This window comes from Aythya marila (assembly GCF_965140915.1).
Source record: "Aythya marila genome assembly, chromosome: 5".
Lineage (NCBI taxonomy): Eukaryota > Metazoa > Chordata > Aves > Anseriformes > Anatidae > Aythya > Aythya marila.
Window position 1 is genome coordinate 21,401,589 of NC_139046.1, and position 21,711 is coordinate 21,423,299.

General features: G+C 47.5%; 2 protein-coding genes across 3 annotated transcripts in view; both read right to left on the reverse strand.

The window, feature by feature from the left end:
- The window catches only part of CD81 (CD81 molecule), a 28,314-nt gene extending 25,973 nt beyond the window's left edge, over window positions 1-2,341 (reverse strand). The window contains exon 1 of the mRNA XM_082761634.1: window positions 2,210-2,341. Coding sequence (XP_082617760.1) covers window positions 2,210-2,275 — 66 coding nt within the window. The 5' untranslated portion in view covers window positions 2,276-2,341. The remainder of the gene's footprint in view (window positions 1-2,209) is intronic.
- A 6,002-nt stretch (window positions 2,342-8,343) lies between these two features.
- Window positions 8,344-21,711, reverse strand: part of TSPAN32 (tetraspanin 32) — a 28,073-nt gene continuing 14,705 nt past the window's right edge. For both annotated transcript variants that reach the window (XM_082761739.1, XM_082761738.1), the window contains exons 8-11: window positions 14,566-14,667; window positions 13,726-13,818; window positions 12,063-12,146; window positions 8,344-10,202 (exon numbers count right to left, since the gene is read on the reverse strand). In XM_082761739.1, coding sequence (XP_082617865.1) covers window positions 10,107-10,202; window positions 12,063-12,146; window positions 13,726-13,818; window positions 14,566-14,667 — 375 coding nt within the window. In that variant the 3' untranslated portion in view covers window positions 8,344-10,106. The remainder of the gene's footprint in view (window positions 10,203-12,062; window positions 12,147-13,725; window positions 13,819-14,565; window positions 14,668-21,711) is intronic.

Below are 21,711 nucleotides of genomic sequence, written 5' to 3' on the forward strand. Positions count from 1 at the left end.
AAAGAGCTGGAGGTGCAGTGGGGCTTCTGAAAGCTTTACAGAGCTTTGGGCACCCTACCAAGCCTCACATCTTCCAATGGTACACGTGGTCCTTGGGAGTTACCACGGCACAGCCACTCGCCCCTTCCAGCAGACAACCAAGCCCAGCCTGGCTGCTTCTTCCCAACACACACACAAGGGAAAAACAACACAAAAAAAAAAAGAGAAAAATCCCAGGCAGGCAGGCTGCCGAGATGCCCCAAGGATCTGGCGCTGGGGCAGCCTTTTCCTTTTGCTTTTCAACACAGCGGCTTTGTTCAGCCACCCCCCGCCCCTCGCCCCATGCTGCCAGGGGGTGTTGGTTTATTTACACTCCAGCAAGACAACAGGGCCACTTCAGTAAGTTATCGGAGTTTCTTTCTCATTTGTTAACACAGCGATGGTTTAGAATTGCTTCCTTCCTTCCGAAGCCAGCTGCCTTTCGGCGAAGCCCCTGTGTCTGCCAAACTTCTGGCTCTGCCTCGCGCTTGTTTTCGCCAGCAGCGCCCGACCTCGATTCAGCGCTGAGCAAACGATAAGCAAACGAGCGCGAGGAGCCCAGCAGCCCTTGCATACCAAGCAGCTTGCACGAAATCCCATGTCTCACACCTCCCTTCGACTTAGGGCTTACCCCAGGACTGGGATACCCGCACAGCCACCCTGCAGGGAGCCCAAGCACCCTGCACAAAGGGATGTCGATGCCGCTCCCGACCTTACAATGCCAGCTCTTGTAGGGTCTTGGTGCCACGGTGGTGACCAAAGCATCCACCCCCCCAGGTAGGGTGCAAGGTGCTACCCCGTGAATTCTGCTTAAAGAAAACCAGAAGGATCTGCAAGCCATCAGACCTGTTGTTCACCCACTGTTGTGCCTGGCAGCGAGCATCGTTAATGCTAACGAAGCCCAGGCTCACCATCTGCACAGGAGGCAGCCTGAGGGAGCCAGCTGCTGGCAAGTGAGTGCTGGGGCAGCATTTCGGGTAGCCGGCAGGTCAAAGCAGAAGCCATAAGGGGGAAGGAAAACAGGAAGGAAGCAAAATGCTGGTTTAATAAAAGGTAAGTTATTCAGTAAACCACATGCGAAGGCCTCCTGCACCCTTCATGCCCCCCAAAAGACCCTTCCTCCCTCGCATCCACACTTGAGCAGCAAGAATGGCAGGAAATGAGGTGCAGAAGGGATGGAAAAGCCCCCGGATAAGCGCCATAAGGCGGGAGGAACGACATAGGCAGGCATTTCGGGGAGGGGGCCACCAGGCTCCATCGTGCGGGAAGAGGAAGAGGTTAAAAGCAGACAGGTCCCACAGGCATCCTGCAGCTGGCAGAGCATCGGGTACCAATTAACACTGCTGCCGTCACTGCTCCCCTCAGTCAGTGCTACCCTGGGAGAAAGGCGAAGCAGAGCCTGAATTCGGACCGGATTTGAGATGCGGCAGAAAATCCAGAGCCTGCTAACCCAGAATTGGTAAAGACTGTGCAGAAACCCACCGACAGTGACCTTCCTCCCGCGCGGGAGGCCCCGCTGCCACCACTGTGCCCAGGTCCAGCCACCCCTGGGGACGAATTATTCCCCAGGAAACTTTTCCAGGGAAGCAAGGCTCCCCACCATGGGAAACAGCTGCGGACCCAAATAACTTCCCGGGAGGCAGTGCCCAGCTCCAACCCAACGCAGGGCATCGAGGGGCAGCAGCAGCCCCAGCCACCCCTATTTTTAAGCCCCTTCTCCCCTCCAGCACCTCCAGGGCAGGGGGCTCGCCCCATCCACCCCTGGGCGGTGGAAGGGAACCCCACGGCAACAACAGGGGGTCTGGGGGGGGGAATGCCCCCCAGCCTCGTGCTGAGAAGGGTGCATATAAATATATAAACATATACATCCATGAATGCCATATGAGTGCAGAGATGTAGGTATATATATAAAAAAAAAGGCCGTCTAGGTGTATATGTAGATGCATGAAAATAAATAAATATATCTAGATGTGTTTGCACGCATTAAAAAAAAAAAATAAGCAAAGGATAAACGTGCCCCCCCCCCCCCCCCCACTTCTCCCACCCCCCAAAAAAAACCCCAACGCCACGCAGGTCTTCGCACGGGGGGAGGGAGGAATGGAAAAAACCCGGCTAAGAGCAGCCGAGCCGAGCCGCGCCGCGCCGCAGCCCCCTCGGCAGCCGCCCCCTCCTCCCCCGCGGTGGGGCTCACCCAGAAGATGAAGTTGAAGACGAAGAGGAGGTATTTGATGCACTTGGTGCAGCCTTCTACTCCCATGGTGGCTCCTGCGGCGGCGGCTCGCTCTCTGCGGCCGGGCTGGGGCTGGGGCGGCGGCGCGGCGGGGAGAGCCCACCCCCGGACCGCCCCCTGCCTTCCTCCTCCTGCTCCTCCTCCTCATCCTTCTCCCCCCCTTAGCAGGGGGACCGCCTCTCGCTTCCCCCTCCTCATTTTTTTCCCCCCCCTAATGGTTTCAGCTTTTTTTTTTTTTTTTTTTTTTCCCCAACGCTTTTTCTTTTTTCCTTTTTATTTTTTTTTTCATCCCCTCTGCATTAAAACTCATCTTCCCAAGCCTTGCGTGAAAAAATTGCCCCCAGTTCATTACCCAACTGATGCTGCTGATCAGTTGCTGATCTGCTCAGGCACTGACTGTCCGGGGGGGGGGGGGGGGGGGGGGCCAGGGCTCGCCACCCAAGGCATTTGGGGCACACATTGGCATTTCAGTTCTGCCCATGCATCAGCATTGCAGAGAACAGCTTTCGAGCCTAAAACCTGCAGCCTGTCCTGCCTGTTGGTGGGGCCTGAGCACACCTTCTCAGCAGGAGTTTGACCCAATAGCTAAGCACACGTTTCCTACACATGCATGCTGAAAATTAAATCAGTTTGTTCCAAAACTGTCCTATTTCCCCAGTGGATGATTTGCCTAGGACATTCTTCTGAACCCTTCTGAACCCCTCCAGACCAGCTACGGCACTTCGTGGAGGTGGGGACTGGGGGTGAGCAGAAGCTGGCCCAGTTCCCTCATTACTGATGCTGAATATGTCCCTGGTTGTGGGCTTGACATGGACATATAAACCTTTTGTCTCTCAATGTCTCTCAACCCTATTCACTCATGCAGCCTAACCAACGAAGCCAGAGGCTCACAAGGCATGTAGCTGCTAGCCCAAGTTATCAGAATGATCCCTAATCCCGTGCAGCTCCTGCCCGTTGATCCAAAGGATAACATCAGGATCCCAAAGTCTCTCCCTCGCTGCAGCACAGGACCCCAACACACCTTTTTTCTGCCAAAACTGTGAATGTTCCCCTAAACAAATGTGCAGTTTGTGGCAGGGAGAGGAAGGAACCAGCTGCAGACCGATAAGGCCTTTGGTGGCAGCACACTGAGCTCTGGAGGTTATAAGGCCAAAAAGGATGCTCAAATCACATCTGGGTGCTGGAGAGCTGGTGGCCTGAGCTGCAATCACTGCCACAAAGTTGGCATTGAAGCTTCCTTCAGGGAGCTTGGGTTTCCTGGAGGGCATGGGGGTGTCACTGTTGCTTTTTTCTTGCTTTCTTCCTTTTATTTTTTTCATATGGAAAGTGGCAAACGATGAACAAAACTTCTCATGCACTCCAGAAACTGTATTAATGAACAATCCAGATCAGAGCTAAGGCAGTCCTGTTTCTGGGATGTTTGTATGCCTGAGCCATCTGCTTCCCCTGGCTCAGGCTGGAGGCTCACAGCCCCCATCTCCTACATTGCCCAGCTCTGGGCTGACACCCACTGTATCCAAGCCTGGCTGCCCCAGCAAAGTCCCCGCAAAGTCCCCTCCACAACTCCCCAGTGGGAAAGAATTTCAACCTTTGTCCACGTATTCCTTTGCAGAGCGTTTCCCCAGCTTATATGTCGATTCAGATGTTGCATATTCCTCATGCCATACTGCTGTCCCGACAGACCTTAGAGGACCAGAAACGTGTTTCCAAGTTTCCCAGCAGCATTACCAGCTCTTTGTGAAGAGGCTGTTGTGGAAGTAAAACTAACTTGCACAGTAAGAGTGCACGGGTCACGTGCGGGTAAGGAGTGCAGGTGCTGTGGGTCAGGCAGGGGATTTCCCTCTCTTGGAGGAAGGGTTAAAGTCAGGTTTTCTGCAGGGCACTATGCTAACACAGATTTGTTTACCCAAAAGGCAACCCTGTGAAGGAGTTACCTAACTTACAAAGACTGCAGAAAGCTTAAAATCAGGGCCTAAAAAGAGGTGAAGAAGAAGTAAAACAGGCTTGAAAGTCCAAAAAACCCCGCCCCTTCCCCCAAGAGCGGACATTTAAATGTGCTTTCACAATTGTGGTTTGGAGTAGAGTAAAGCAGTAGAGGCCAGAGATGGTCACAGTGTTCATCCTCCATCTGCTGGGCTTTTTTTTTTTTCTCCCCCCTTCTCTTTTTGACACTGTTTCTAAAAGTCAGTGTCAATTTTGTGGATTTTAGCACAGCCAACACCCATGGAGTGACTCACGGGGGCCCATTAAAGCAATGCCATGGCTGAGCTGCCTCCCAGCCCTTACCACAAGGATGCCAGAAGCCCTGTCCCTGTGTATCCCAGCCAGCTTCTCCAGGGGAGATGCCTAGCAGCTCTTTGAGCACCTCTGTGTTAGAAAAAACCCTGGTTGTGCTTTCCAAACAGCAGTGGTAGCCTTTGGCTAAAAGAAGAGTGATGGTGAAGGTGCTCGGGCATCACCTCCCCACTTTGTACACATGGCTAGAAAACCGGTTATGAGGGTGTGAAATAATTAACATCAATGCTGGCTCTACAAACACACACTGAGGACCTGTCCAGGGCTAGCAGGAGATGTGGGGGAGAAGATGGGAGTCCCTCATCCTCCGGGGACCACGGGGCCTCCAGCCACACAGTGTGCTGTGCTGGTGGATGAGCTCTTGATGTAAGTACCTGGCAGTCCCTTTGCCCTCCTCCAGCACAAAGATGATGGAAAAAGGTCTGGCTATACACCATGAAGATAAAATACATGCTTTTTTATGAGGTATCCTGGTTAGCTGTTAATCACTGCCTCTTATTTTCTGTGCCAAGTATGAAAGAAATAGCCCACATTTCAACTTTACCTGCCGCATTGGAAAAACAAACAAACAAAAACAACCACACAGCAGCATCACCAAAAATCTTTAAGTAGAGATGCATGCAAAGGAATTGTACAGCACAAAAATTCACCCTGCAGGAGGCTAATAGTCCCACGTAACATGTGGGACTGATGGTAACATCAGGATGACTTCCTAGGCAGCCAACAGTTCTGTTTTTCCAAGGTGCTGAGAGCAAGTGGCCTTGCCTGCAGTGACAGGGAGCTCTGTCATCTCAGGGAGTTCCCCTCTAGTGACATTTAGCTGCAGGTCATTATCCAGTTTCTAGATAGTGGGAGATCATGTGGGGAAACAGCAGAGCTCGCCCTGGAGGTGAAAGCAAAGAGCAAGGGAGATGACTTGCTTCCTTTTTTTTTTTTTTTTTTTTTTTTATCTGCTTTCCCAGCCAAGGAGCAGAAGGTCAAGTGTGCACAGCACCAGGGATGCAGCCAGCACTTACATTTTCAGCAGAAAAAATAAATAACGTCAAGAATCTCACCCACGCAGCTAAAGAGTCATCTCCAGGAAATCTTTTTGGGGATATCCTGGTGCCTGCTCATCTCAAGGCAAACTGGAAAATTCCTGATCTGCAAATTCAGCTCAAGCCCCACTGCAGCAGGAGGGGGGTTGTGTTTTGGGCAGGGGACGAGGCAAGCAGAAACCTGTAGCTGTGCCTGAAGTTTCTGTTTCTAATAAACTCAACAACCAGTTCCAGTCCATGCAGCCTGTCTCTCTGCCATCTTTAAATATTTACATTAACATGTCTGTGGCAATGGCCAGGTTATACAAAGAGGAGGAGGTGCTGGGGAAGCTCCTGGTGCTGCCAGCTGCCAGGGCTGGTTCTGATGCAAGTGGAGGAGCTGCTTCCAGAAGGCACCAGTGGTGAACAAGAGAAAGCAAACCCAAGCAGGTTTCTCAATCCAGCACAGACATTTCCTCTTCTTTCCCAGCACGTCTGAGAGGGCTGAGCTGGGCTTTGCTGTGAGACACGATGCAGGAAAGCGAGAGCCCAGCCCAGCAGCACAGCTCAGGGAGCTGCTGTTGTGTCATCAATGTATAATTCATTAGCAGGTGACTAAAGGCTGGAATAGCTTGTTGCTGATATAACGCGGCTAAAAAGAAAATTAATGTGTCTGCCAGCAAGCTGGTACGCTTCAGGGTTAAACAACAGCAGCGTTTAGTGATGCTAAGGAGAGCAAGGGGGGGGATTTGCCTTAGAAGGATGCACACAAACTAAGGGAAGGCTACAGCTGGAGCTTGGGCAGAGCCCTCTTGCTAAATAAGTTAGCAGAAATAGAGATGCTTAGAACCACTGTTTTGCCTTGGCAGGAGATGGCTTCCTTACCACACGAACTGCAGAGAAGTCCACCCAGGTTAAGGCTTCAGAAGGATTTGCTCAGTAGTATAGCTTGCTCTGGGTACGAATCAGGGTTGTACAACAAAAGGAAAGTTTCATTTCAGTGCAAACTGATGCTGTCACTAGGGCAGCTCATATATATAGAGGCCAGGCTGTCATTGTCCAGCTGACAATAGTAGAACTAATTGCTGGAGCATAATTGGCAATTAATTGAAGCACAATTCAACAGTTAACTTTGTACCTCTGTTCTTCTGTTAACTTTATTATTTGTTTGTTTATTTATGTATTCATTTTGCATCACCTATGCCTAGATAACCAGGGATTTCTCTCCTATTGCAGTCCGAGCATTGAGGTGTGTACCACAACCAGGTTCCCCTCATGCCAGCCCCGGGAAAGCTCACGGGGCCTCTGCAGGTGTTTTGGTTGCAGGGTTTGTGTCCCTGCTGTTCAGCTCCATGTTTTATCCTGACAAAACCACTCTCTCACTCTGCTCAGCACTGAGTAAATCTCTGCAGCACTTACAAATTGCTTCCTGGGGTTTTGCTTTCATTGTGCAAGAGCTGTAATTTTGCCCATAGCAAGCAGCAAATTCAGGACTTGTAAGTGCAAGCACACTGACTGCAGGGCAGGGAATATTTTTTTTTTTTTTTTTTTTTTCTTCTCTTGCTGTTGGTGCAGCTATTAAAAAGCCCTTGACACCTGCCCTCCTCACAGCTTCCACCGAGGCATTCCTGGATGGTGCCATTTTTCCAGTTATGAACAAAATGATAACGCTGCACTTCCGTGCAGTAAGTTTTGATCACAGTTTCTAAAAACAAAGAGTTGAAGGTTATCTGCCTTCCTGCTCCTTGGTCTCCCTTCCTATCCCTCATCCCATGCTAGGGATGTCCAAGTGAGTACTTCTACCCCTGGGACAAGAAATAGTACACTTGCAGCCTGTGTCTTGTTGGGCAGAACCAACCGCTCTCTGGGCACTTAACTTCCCTTGTGCGATGGCTCGGTGCTTGTCATGTTCTCCTCCCTGCTGCCACCATGGCAGAAGTCATTACAGAGTTGTGGAAGCAGCGGCAATGTTCATTCACACCTCCAGGCAAGTGCTGGCCACTTGCTGCTCCTCCAGATGAAGTTTTGGGGAAGGGGATACTGCAGCCTTTCAGGCTTCTTTATCATGTGCGCGCTCCTTCCGTCCATAACCACCCCTTCACGTTACAAATGGGCCTGGGATGGGCTGTTAGTGGTAACGGTGGTAAAGTTTTAACAGAGATCTTTCCTACTAGGCTTTAGAGTTGATGAGGTAGCCTCTCCTGGTAAAACTGCGTTATTTGCTCACTCTCCTGTGGTGTTTGTTTTTTTTTTTTCGTTTGTTTTGTACTTCATCAGCTGTCCAGCCAGCAGAGAGCAGTGGACAAGGCCTGCCTACATGGAATTAAAAAGAGAAGCAAAGCCCAAAATAAAACCAAGAACCTTTCTGCCAGGTGGCAAGGGAAACCTTAGCAAGTTCTTTTATAGAAATACCTTGCTCTTTCCTTGTTGCTTCAATGTGTCCTTAGGCTTTTTTCCTTACCCATGCTTGCATTACTCCAGAGGTGGCTGAGGGTCAGATGAGGGTGGTGACAAACACCAGAGGATGGGTGGCTCTGCCAGGCAGGTTCCTTGTGGAGGAACACATGGTCATCTCCATCTTCAGTGCTAAGGCAAGTGCCAGCTGCACAGGGAATATCTCCCCCCAGCACTGAATGACTTACTGACGACAGCCTATTATACAACCGAGCGCAACGGCAGGCTTCGTGCCGAAAAACAGAAGGAATGACAGCCTTTTGCAAGAATTTCCTTTTTATTGAAGCAAGCAGGAGTCACGTGAGCTGCCAGCTGGCCTGAGGAATGACAACAGCAGTAACCTGGACAATAAGAGCCAGAGCTCACAATGGAGATTGTCTCTCTCTGGAGAGTGATGCACATCAGAAAACATATTGTATGCACACACGCATGTATCTGAATCGCTTCCCAGTGCTAGCAAGTGGCTATGTTTACATGTGCAGCTAGTAGGCGAAGCATATTACTTCTAAATCCCTGCTAGATGAAGGTGTGTTAGTGACTGTCAGGAGATAGCTGGTGATACTTTGGATCACTTTTAACTTGATCCTGCTTCCAAAGTCAGCAGTGAAGCTCCGCTCACAGAGGATGGGGATTAGGAGTGACAGCTCTCCTCCCTCAATGCCTTTCCTTCCACTGCAAGATATTTGCAACCATGCTAGAAGGCTAACCAGGCAAGGGAAGATGCTGTAGGCTGTACTGCTGTTTTCACGTGTAGCAGTCCTGAATATCAGCATGGGGCTTTCCTCTTTTATCTCACTGAGATTACCTCATTTTATTCAATCAAGACAATCCCAATTGCCACTTACACTTTTTTTTGTGGCTAAAACCCACAATGAAGGAGAGGGCTGAAAGCTGGTGTTGGTTCAAACAGACATTTTCCATAGCCACAGTTTGCAGCAGATTTTCCAGCTAAATCTATTGCAGTGATGGTTTTCATCTCAGAAGCAGCTCTGTCTCCTTGCAATGAGGGCAAAGCACACCGGGGAGCCATCATTTTAGCAAGGCTGAGAAGCTGAGATCTTCAGGTGGTTGAGGCTTTTCAAATTTCTGCTTATTGTTGATAAGGAGATGTAAAGAGGAAGTGGACATTGTCTTGTTTGACCTGGCTGAGGATCAGTCCATTTCTCTCAGATTTAAACACGAGCCCTGTATATATTTAATATCAAAGCCTCTTTGTATTTCACAGCAGCGTGGTAGGTCAGTGAAGCTAGAGAAACACAAAGTTAAGGCAGTGTGGTTGAATGTGCCGGTATGAAATCAGTGCGGTACCTAGGAGGCTGACCAAATCCTAACAATTTTAAAAATGATGCATATCACATCAAAAAGGGGAGTAACAGAGCGATGTGTCCTTATTCTGTCTGGTTGTTTCAAAACACAGGCACTACTTTTTTCTTTTTTTTTTTTCTCCCTGATTTCCACCACAAGCTCCAACAATACTTTATAGGGAAAGAAAGAATTAATGGTGGTTGGATACCTACATACTCCAGGGATAACTCAAAACTTGCCCTAAGTCAATAATTAGCAGTGTTCCAGTTAGGAGAGCACATTTCCCTTCAGCAGTGCCACACTCTGTGTCCATGTATTTGCTGATAGTGAACCAGTCCCAGGCTACGGTCCAAAGCTATCACCCTAGAAATGTCACATCTTTTGGGGTCACCCAGAACAGTGCAAGAAAAGTTTGGTTTAGCACTGTGATTCTGGCTGGGATTTCCTTTCTGGATGTATCCAAAGGGGCTGTGTGTGTCCTGCTTGTGGAGCTATACCCTGCACTGCACCTGGTGAGGCGATCTGCATCTCCAAGCCCAGGTGCACCTTGGTCCTCATCCATTTTCGGTAAAGCTGCCCTTCCACTGAGCATCACCCGGGCTGACCAGCTCAAGAGTGCGCAAGGGTGAGTGATGCAGGAGGGGAAAATGTGCAACATGAGCAGTGGTGACACCCATCCCTCCACCTGTCCCCACACAGTGCCTTCCCAGGTGATTTTGGGGAGGTCTTCAGGTGTCTTCCTGCACCAAGCTCGCTCTACCTCGTAGGGAAGCCCAGGAGAGGAGTTTCTACCTTGCCCGCAGGATGTATTTGCCTTTCCGGTCCAGGTTGTTGCTGAAGTGGATGTAGAACCAGAGGAATGAAGTCAGAACCATCCCGTAAACCTAAAAGGAAATAAATGAAATGGGCAAACAGTTAAATACTGAACTAATGATGATGCTCCCTCTGCATGAATAAGCGATCATAAGAGTTGCCTGCTAGTCTGCTTGGCACTTCTGAACTTGTTATGTATGAAAATATCAAATTTTTCTTGAAGGAGCTGTTTTCCACTAAAATGGTGAACACCAATTCCAACACAAGATAGGGGGAAAAAAAACATGCGGTTAAAGCATCTGATTGGAATTAGCACAGCATGGCTCAAACTCTGTCCTAAAAATATCCAAAAGTGAGAAGAAGCCAGGAAATTCAGACTTCAAACTCCTGCCACAAAACATTCCTCCACGCAAACATACATCTCTCATAATAGCCTTTTGTATAAATAACAGAGAAAAAAAACTTCATGCCTTGGTTGGAGTAAAAAAAAATAATAAAATCAACAAAAAACAAAAGGCCACCACGTGCACACTGCGAGGACAATATGCTTCCTTTGTACTGCAGCTTTCTGATGGGTCCATCACCCTGTGCAGTGGTGGTTGGTCACGTATCAAGATTTACACAGGCAGCTTATCAAAGGTGAGGATGCTGGGGGAAGCATTATGAGGGCTGCAAAGCCCTCTGAAAGCTTGCCTTATTGTGCAAGCTGAGCGCAGCTTGATGGGGCACATCTGTGCACGTCGTGGTGCTGGCCAGAGGGACGGGGACACAAGAGCAGCTGTACCAGCCACCAGGTTTTCCTTTGCATCCTGCCATCACAATAGCCAACCTTGCAGCGAGACTTCCTCTAATGTATGCTTCAAAGACTTTTGCCTTATCTGGCTATAGCATCAAGTTACAGGGAAAAAATATAGAAGTGTTCCTACTTTTGTCTGGGTAGAGCTGAAGTGAAATTTCTTCTACAGCCAATGAAAATTAGGAAATGACACCAAATACCCATATGTGGCTTTGCATTAGACATCAGCTATGTGTCCCAAAGATTTTCTGAGCAAGAGCTCAGCTGCACTAAGATCCAATGAAGCTTTAATGCTACAATTCTGTCTGCAAGTACGTAATTCCATCTAAGTAGAAATATACCTGTGTCATTGCCTGATGGCTTTCTGCATTTACTCTGAGCAGTACAAAAAAATCTTTGTTCCTCTGGCTTTTCTTGAGATAGGGAAAAATCTTCTAACCCATATTGTGCTGAGGTGGACACAAGCACTGAAACAATCCCTAAATACACACTGGTTGGGAAAAATTGCCCTGTCTGGGGAGTAGTGTGGAGATATCAGAGCAGACCAAACCTAATTTCATGGTTAAGAAACAAGGCTTGTAACTCTTTTCTGGCATGTTTCACTACACGTGCAAGGCCTCGTACAGGGGTAATTACAGTGGGTGGACCTAGGAGCAGGCCTGTTTTAATTAGGGGCTCTCTACAGCTCTCAACACACTGTCCCCACACAACCACTGAGCACCCTCACCACCTTCTGCAGTAGGAGCATGTCCTTTTCTGCAGCATTTCAGGTTTTCCTTCACCAGAGAGGCACCGAGCTGCCTGGCAGATGGAGCTTTGTGGGCCTCCTACCCCACCTTCAAGACCTGCGCCAGGTGACAGCTCCTCTAGCTTGCAGGGGAGGACACACCGAAACATCTGCAAGGATAAAATGCAGAAACCTCTCCCCATTCCTTGCTGACATGATGAGTTTGGGGCAGAAAAACTAATAACCAAGACTATTTATTTCCTAATTTCCAAGGCGAAGTCCACTACCACTTGTTTCCCTGCTACTGATCTCCAAAAATCATCCCAAATCCTAGCATCCTGGGGCTAATTCAGAATGTGATTCGCCTGCCTCTTGGGGCCAGACACAAGAAGGAATATGCGCAGTTACCGTGAAGCAGATGGTGGTGCCCAGCAGCATGGAGACAAGGTCCATGTGCTTCTTCAGGAAGCCCTGGATCTCTTGTAGACAGTCCTGGGAAGAGAGAGACACCCCTTGCAGCACAGCAGGAGCTTGGGAGGCGTCTATCCCCCTAATAGCAATTGCTGTGACCCCAGGTAGAAAGAGAGGGATCACAGAATATTTGAGTTGGAAGGGACCCACAAGAATCATCGGGTCCAACTCCCAGGTCCTCAGAGGACCACCAGGGATGCAACACTGCACTGCAAGATAAACACATGCAATATATTTTCCATCACTAAAATGTGCCTATGATTTTCTTACCATGATTTGGAGCGTAGAGGATGTGTGCATGCACAGGTAAGTGTGGTCATACACAAATGTTCCCCACCCCAATGGAAAATGGATGGAGTGAAGTGAAAAGATGGAAAAGCAGAGTTTGCCATAAAGCTGCTTGTGTTCCCCAAAGGTACTAGCAAACAGCTCCATACTGCAAGGTGTCACCAGCATTAATATATTTGAGTGGTAAGCATGCCCGCAACCTCACTGAAATTCAGTGGGTGCTAGCCAAGAGAGCCATTTCAGAAATGCAAAAGCCTGCCCTTGATTAAGCGATTTGCAGAGCGAGGTAGAAGTGCTCACAGCCCCACAATGTCAGTGCCAGAGCAAATGCACTGCAGCTACCAAATGCTGCAGGTCCCCAACTGCAAGTCACATCCTCACATCCTCCTCTCTGCTAAATGCAAACCATTAGCAGAGGCGAACTAATGCCCATGCATGGTGCCCAGGTCTGCTTTCATCTTTCTTCCTCTCCTCCGAGCTGCTGCCCACCCCCACTTTGAGATTGTTTTTTCCAGGAGGTGGCTGGAAACCAGAGGTTGAGGCGTGCTTCTGCATCACAGGGTTGCGTTAGCCTCTTACGTAACACGGATGTTTCTTCATAGCTGTAGCAACGTGGTTTTGTTTTACCTAAGGACAATGTATGGTATGATGCTTGCAGCTTCAGCTACGCCAGCTGATTTGGCTACTCCCATAGAAAAAAGCATACAAGAGAGCTTGGAATATGAAGATTGCATTACACCTTCACAGCATACACAGTCCAATACTGGTGGCTTCTCCGTCACTTCACTGGAATGCTGGACAGGAGAGAAATCCAGTCTACACAGTGCAGCTGCTGCTGGACAACATTATCCTACTTTATGCATTCCTCCTTTTAAGTTTTAATACCTGACTAATGCCCACAGAAGAGGGAAATAGAGTCATCATGTGCACCTTCAGCATTTGCTGTTAGCAGAACACTTTTTAGGTCTCAGAAGCTAGCACCACACAGACAAGCCCAATAGCTTTTTGAGGTCAGACACATGCCTGTGGTATCACATCATCTCCACACAGGTAGAAGATGCAGAGAAGGCTGAAGAGAAGCAACAGGCTGCAAGAACAAGTGTTTTGGAGGCTTTCTTGGGCTGCAAAGCAAACTGCCCCTAGAGACACCTTCCTGTTTCTGGTTAAAACAAAGAAACAAAGAACAACCTAACCTACAGCAACCAAACCACAAAAAGGTCAAAACTCTGGCTTAAGCATTAAAAAACAGTAAGATTTTAAGCAGTCCATGAGTAGTAGCACAGTGGGAGAGTGGAAGAAGCTTTGTGATTACCTGTCCGGCAGCCTGTGCCTGGCTGGGAGGACACGTATTGTGCTCAACAGCAGCCGTGTCCCCGAATGGGGAGTGTTTCCCACAGCACAGGAACTGGAAGAGAGGAACAGGGTTTCATGGAAGGAAAGGAACAAAGCAGGTAGGCATGCAATCGGTAATTTCTGCAATGGAAGTTAAACTCAGGAAAAAATAAATCAATGAGGACTGTTTTTCCATCAATTAAAGTGGCTAAATTAAGCAGGGGATGAAGTTGGGTGGTTCTCCTTGCCAAAGGTGGGTTTGGACATGCTGCTCCACAACCCTGCAGCAAGCACTGATGTTCCTGGTCACAGCTCCAAGGGCCACGACTGTTATGGTACTGAGAAACATTTGCCCTTTTCTGTGTCTTGAGATGCCTGGATGAAAGCAGCTTTGGAAAGTGCTTGTTACAACAAATTACAAAACCAGAAAAACAGAGGGAGCTGCATGGGAGAAGCCTGGAAACAAGTGAGCAGACCTGACCTTCCCACCCAGCCCCGCTGCAGGCCACGATCTCACTGCCCAAGCAGGTCCAGCTGCAGGAGGAGATGCATAGCAAAGGGCCGGCTGAGACAGGCAATATGTACCAGCTATGGCACAAAAACTTTGAAGATTTTGTACCAGAGAGATGCTCAAGTAGGTGGCCCTTGGATAATCCAGGTGGGAAGGGAAAGACTTCACAGCTGACTGGAGCCTCTGCTTCCCAAGATAAAAGTTTTACAGCATTTGTGAAGCATAGCCAGGCACTAGCCACAGCCTGCTGAAACCAATGGGAAGATGCTCCAGGACAAGGCTGTCTGCAGAGGCTGGAAGATAACTTACTGCTTCATGGATGGCATTCAGCTCGTGCCTCCTGAAGCTGGAGACGTTCCTCCTCACCTCCTCGTACACAAGGTCGTACATGTCCATCATGCTGTCTTCCACCTGCGATAGAAGCAGACGTATGTAAAGGTCTCTCCCAGGCATATTGCTAGATGAGTTGTGCAGCTACTGAACCACTGCCACACAGCAGCAGCTGCTGTATGACCCACCATGCACCAAGGGGCACCCACGACATGGTGAGTCCCACCATGAGCTGTGATTCTGTAAGTGTACCACTTTCTGCTACACGCCACTTCAAGGTCTCACCTGCTGATGGCTGGAGCTTCTGGCCAGTTTGGGAGTTGGTGTCAAAGAGGAACATGGGTGCCTCTGACCTACATGCCTCCAAGTCCCCCCATGTCCTGCCAGGCAGGGATGACACCACCTCCTTGTTCTGACAAGGGACTGCGAGGACAAGTATTGCCACCCTGAGATGCTCAAATACAAAGGCAAGAGCTCGTTAGATGGATAGTGTCATCCCAGTGACAGAGGATTTCCTCTGAACTGAGGCAGAAGAAGTAACGGGGTGACTCAGCGGTGAATCAGATCCTAAATATTTACTAAAAGTGTGAGAACTCGCAGCTTGACAAATCCCAGCCCACTCCTGCTGCTCGGGTTTCAATGGAAAAATATGACAATTACATTTAGTGCCTGGAGTAAAAAAAAAAAAAAAAAAAAAAAAAAAAAAAAAAAAAAAAAGCAAAAAAACCAACAACACAACAGAACACCTATTTCTTCCATTCATTTCCTCATCCATGTTAATTTGAATGGGTCTGAAGGCAATGCTTGGCTTTCAGAGCAGAAAGGCAATCTGCGAGACAGACAGAGTGGAGTGGGTGGCTGCATGGGGAGGAACGAGGGCTCTTGGAGCAAAGCCACCACTCAGAGAGGCTTTTAAGTTAAGTTTTAAGGGGCTGCACTAGAAATTACTCTAGGGAAAAAAATTACAGCACCATGCGCCAGCCTCCGAACATCTTGGGAGTGAAAGCAGGGCTGTTTGAGGTGGTTTATAGCCATTACTGCAATATCATTCTGTCCCACCTGGTTGTCCAAAAGGCGATGACTGACAAGGAAAGGGAGAGAGGGAGGCTGAGGAGATTACCTCCATCAGACTCAGCTCCATGTCACCAGGGATAAATTTAAGCACCATGTCTTTAGGAGATATTCCAAAGCTATCAAGAGGAATAGCAGTGGGGAGGGTTGGAGGTTTCTAAGGGTGATCACACACCTGCATGTCCACCAGAGCTGGCAGGTGATGAGCCATAATCCCACCACCAGACCAGGGGTTGCTCAACCTGCAGCAAAGCTTCCATCCATCAGGATGCTTCTCTGCATGTCAGAGGGCAACCAGACAGTGAGGCAGGAGCAATCCAGTAGCTTTAATTAGAGCTCCAGCGATGGGCAGGGCACAGAGATGCCGAGCCAAGGTGCATCAGACCTTAATGTCAAGGTCCATACCACTGAGCTGTACCACACAGGTGAGGAGGAAGGGCAGGCACCGGAGTAAAATGAGATTACTGGTGGATGTGTGCACCATCCTGCTTCTGAGCAAATCTTAAACCCCAATAAAAAGCAAAACATCTAAACTTGTCTAAGTTCTGGTGGGCCATGAAGCAGCTTTCCAGCAGCAGCAATTAAATAAATGGATTCAGTAAAAAAGTTTCCATTTCCATTGAAGAACTGGATTGAGAATAATGAAAAAGAATAATATTTCAGCCTCCTCTTGTGGCCTTGTGTTGCTGAGGAAGGAACAGGAGCAGAGCAGCCTGCTTCTTAACCCACAAAGTTATCAGCTGCTTATGAATATCCCAGCTCCCATCTAGGTTGCAGGAATACAACTACTCTGTGTTATAACTACATACACACAGATCAAGGGAAGTTAACAGTGCTACATATGCAATTTTGCCTTTTCATATTTACTATTACCCCCAGATGCTAAGGTTCCCCTTAAGAGGCCTACATTTGGATTTTATGCACTTTTTTTTTTTTTCTTTCCCCAAGAGGGTTCAAGTGACTTGATAGCACGGGTTCAAACAATCACAAGATTATGCTCCTGCTTACCCTAAAGGGTCTCTGAAACAGCAAAGCAAACAGCGTTTGAAAGCAATCCATAAGTTTAACGTCAAAAGTTTGCTGAGACCTGAGCCAGGAAATGTTGGGACATGTAATTTTAAGCCCCCTGCCTTGGCTGGGCATATTCCCCAAAACCTCAAAAAAGTACTCCTTTGGCTGCAGCGAGCATTGGGCCAGATCTGGCCACTTTATAACTGTACTCAAACCACAGGTAAGATGAGACTTCACCCAGTGATATTTCATCTGCAAAGACCACTGCAGACTCCAGGCCCTCATTACTGCTAATAGTAACAGGAGAGCAAGGGAGGGACTCTTTGTTAGGGAGTGTAGTGATAGGTCAAGGGGGAATGGCTTTCAACTAAAAAAGAGTAGATTTGGGTTAGATATAAAGAAGAAATTATTTACTCAGGGTGGTGAGGCCCTGGTGCAGGCTGCCAAGAGAAGCTGTGAAGGCCCCATCCCTAAAGGTGCCCAAGGCCAGGCTAGATGGGGCTGAGGACACACTGGGCTGGTGGGAGATGTCCTGCCCATGGCAGGGTGTTAGAATTAGATGATTTTTAAGGTCCCTTCCAAGACAAACTGTTCTGTGATAGTACACACTCACTGCTGTAAATAGCATTTGCTCTCCCCTGCAGTATCTGTGCAGTGAGCGGTGCAGCTGTGCACAGTACTTCACAGAAAGCAATCTGACAGAAGTCATTCCCAAAAAGAGACTTCTTATTTTAGGTGCCCCACGATGATGCCAAGCGTTTTCGCCACAGCTGTTTGAAGGAAGGGGGGCAATGGGAGAGGATTGAAGGAACAAGATTCCCATAAAAAAAACACTATGGCAGAAAACTATTCCTACCCTAAGAAACAACAAGGGAGGAATTCGCCAGCAGACACTTCTCACAGTTGTCTCGACTACAGCAGTGCTGCTGCTGATGAGGGAAGCGTACTCTCCAGACACATTAAGACTACTGGAGACTTAAATTACACAGTATTTCTGAGCTCACTTAGGAGCTGAATTCTTAGTTATTTACTGAATTTTCGTTTTCCCAAGCAGCCTCCAAGAAGTTAAAGCACAAAGGATTAAATGGAAAATGTTTCATAGCAATAATTTCCTTTTAAGACGTGTGTCTAGGCAAGCCTGAGAGTACAATTTGCTGATTAGTTGTTCTCAGCACTTCTATCTAGCAATTACATCTAGCGTTTATATCCAGCATTTATATCCAGCTATTATCTGAACACACTATTCAGATCATAGTAAGGGAACATCAAAGTACAAAGCTTTTTTTTTTTTTTTTTTTTTTAAAAGTGATTTGACTGGAGTTCCTCCATATCATCTTCCTGATTTTTGCTAGAATCATTTGATTCTGGAGGGGAAAGTTGCTGTCTTCTAGCAACATAGAAATTTGTTTGCAAAGATTACTGCAGAGAGCTTTCCAGTTTAAATATTTCAGTGGTGGATGTAAAGTCCTAAATCTCCGTGTATCAGTGGCTGTTCCTACTCTGCAGGAAACTGTGCCATGGAGCATATGAGGGGGCTGGTTTGACAAGAGACAGCAAAAGGTTGTACTTATGAGCCATCATCCTAGCAACTTTTCTGCCTGAGATGGGGTTACATTTGTGCTCAGAGCTGCAGCCAAGCTCTGAAGCACCAGCCATGCATGGCAGCATATACTAAGGCCAAAAGGGCATGCAGCCTCATGCATGCCTAATGATGTAAAAAATAATTAAAAACCAAAAGCACGAGAGAGTCACCAGATGGTTTCATGACCTAGCCTTTTTTTTGCAACATGGCTTATTTTGTTCATGAGGCGCAAATTCATCCCTAAAGTTTCCTGGGAGCTGGGACATAGCACAGTGAAGAGCTTGACTACTTCTTTGCTGTGTACCAAATTGCCATCCTCAATAGATTCCCATCACACATTCCAATGAAGGGCAACTTTCAGTCTATCACCTCAGAATAACTGCTTTTTTTTTTTCCCTGTTTCTTGCACCAGGTGTTGGAGGAAAAAAATAGTAATCAGGGTGCTTTTTCTCCCATTTAAGCAACCGGATGCTTGTTAAGTTTGAGTGGTTATGCTGATACTGTCAGTAACACGTTAAGAAAGCCACAGCTGTGCCTCATCCCTTAAGTCAGGCAGCAGTTAGCATGTGATGGATGAGTGGATAGATGCAGCTGCAGAAGAGGAAATCTGTCTGGGCTTCTCCTTGTGAGGTCTTATGCCCCCACTACACGTTAGTACCACGATGGCCACATGGATTTTCCTGTTCCCAGTGACATGCTGCTGATTTTTTGCATGGTTCAAAACTAGTTAGCTTGCCCACTGAGGCCTGTTGCTGGAGGGGTATTTCTGGGCAAAGGTCTCCCTTGCAAGGAGAATGTACCTCCAGTGCTTGTCAGTAAGAAAAAACAACAGGGAAAGCTGAAAATGGAGCATCAGCTGGGCTTTGGCTTGACAAAAACCTCCAGGTTAAGTGGTATGGAGGTTGCACCTTACAGTAATTCTTCTCCTGGAAGAAGCTTGGCAAAATGTAGTAGCTCTATATTAGTGAAATAATTGCTGTCTCTCATTTCTGTCTGCATTCCTTAATGAAACATTTAGGGGTGATAGAGATGAGTTAGTGGATACAACAAATGGAAAAACACCACTGAGATTGATGTGGGTGACTCCAAGTGATTTAATAGAATAGTACTTTTCACTTAAAGTAAAAGAAAGAAGGAATTTTGAGATTGTTCATCATCCTCTAAATCCTTTATGCCCACCAAGAAGAAGAATTTATGATTGCAAGAAGGCATTTACTCTGTTGAAACCACTTCTGTTCTTGCCTTTGGCTATTAGAAACTAAAATAAATTTCACTTGTTTCCTCCAAGAGAGAAATTCATGATTTTGCCTCGTTATTCACCAAAAGAGATTTTTTTTTACCCTGTAACTGTACTTGGAACAGATACGTGTGACAAGGAGATCAGTATTCAGATCTGATTCCTTTGCAAGCAAGAGATGTCAATGAACGCCCCTCTACATATACACTTCTCTAACAGCATGTCAGCTCCCTTCCTCTGCTTCAGGCTTCGTCAAGTCAGTCAATCCCAGATGCAGAAATCCTGCCAGCACTGCAAACCAGAGCAGCCTTGCAGCCCCTGCCTCCAAAACCTGCATAAGGTTCTGCATCAGGTGCTGCTCCCCTCTTATGTCAGCAATCACTGGAGACCACTGATGCAAAGAGAGCAGGGTGATCCAAGTGAGACTTTCAGCCAAGTCATTTTCATGTTTTCTTTTGATATATACATATATAATTTTGTATTGTTGTAAATGTGTTATTATTTTTTAAATAACTCATTGATTTTCCTTTTCTTGCAGGTTTTGGGACAGGAACAGGCAGCCCCTGTCTTTTGGTGCATCACTGAGGGTTATGCAAACAGAGAAGGGAGCAAAAGCCATCGTGAAATAACAAAGCAGGAGAAGCAAAGCCTTACAAAGCTATTTCTCTCCAATTCCGGCGCTGCCTCCTGTTTTGAATCAGTTGCACAAGGAGATGATGAAAGTGCTGACCTGTTTCACTGCTTCCCTCCCGCCTCAGTGCTGCCTTCCCGAAAGACAGATGCAGACAATGCTTCTCCAGGGGCACAAACCAGCTTTGAACAGCATGGCTGGCCAAAGTGCTCTGGCAGCTGCCAGCTCCCATTACGAGTGACTCACACCTTCCCACAGCTCTGCTCGCTAAATGGAGGAACGCTGCCTGAGTTAGCTGAGCACCAAACCACAAGCCAGATCTCCCTGCTTGTCATTGAGAACAGCAGATCACATATATGCCTTTATATACACACACACACATTTCCTTCTCCTTTCAGCTGCTGTCTTACAAACCTCCTCCTCCTTTCTCACCCCCACAGCCCAAACCAGCAGCAGAAGTCCAGCAGGATGAACAGGGCACATAGCATCCAGCCAGTGTGCAAGGGAACACCACAGCATCTGTGCTTCTCATGAGCCCAGGAGCATTGGTTTGTGTCTGTGGCAGGGTACCAGATACTTCACAGAAAAGTCCAAAAAATAAAAATAATAAAAAAACAGTCAGGTAGTTAATAAACACCAAAAGTTTTTTTTTTCCCTTAAACCCTCCAGATCTAAGGCTGTACCTCCAATGAGTAACACCAGCCTCAGTGTGTCAAGGTCCTCTTGTTTCCTTGATTTTGTATATTTGTAGAGCAAAAGAAGTATTTCAGTCCACATTTTATAACAGAACTGCAAAACCAGTGTACTGCCAAGGGCCCACACCGCTTCTTTGTGCTCCCACAGTTCAGATGCTACACCCAACCATCGATGAACCTCCCAAAACTATCATCATACCATCTCTTGCCCGTAGCATGTGAAACCAGTGCCAGTCAAGACTGCTTTCCCACTAAAAGTATAGACAAATGCTTTTTTAAAAATTAATTTTACCATTAAAATGTTGTATCAGCACTAGATCCAATCCCCTATGGCCACGTGAAGGTTGGACGTGCCACTTTGTGCTGGGATGCTGAGGACCATCCGAGCACCCTCAGGCACTGTGGCTGATGCTGCTGGAAACAGCATCCCCGGCTCTACCACGGGAAGCAGCAGCAATGGGGCCACACGGGTTCAGAGCTGGGGCAGCGATAAATTATAAAAAGCAAGAGGGTGAATGCCTGAGCGTCGCGTCAGACAAAGGACAGCACTGTCTCGCCGGAGGAGTGGGGCATTTGTACATGACGGGAATGCAAATGCTGGGAAAGATTCATGATATTTAAAAAGGGGGGAGGGTTTTCCCCTATTTATTTTCTTATTCCAATTTTGCATGCTTCAGAGACAGGGGAAAAACTCATGCTTATGTTAAAACAATTGTGCCTGGCAATATGAATAACATCAGGAGCAAGGAAGACATCTGATTGTTCACATTGTTTTAACAGCAAAATCCCTGCTTTTGGCAAAGGCTCTTGAAAGGCCCCTGTGAACAGCTGCAATCCTGTCCCAGCCCCGCTGCTTCAGAAAGGAATCTGCCTGTGTGCTTTGGTTCTAGCTTCAGAA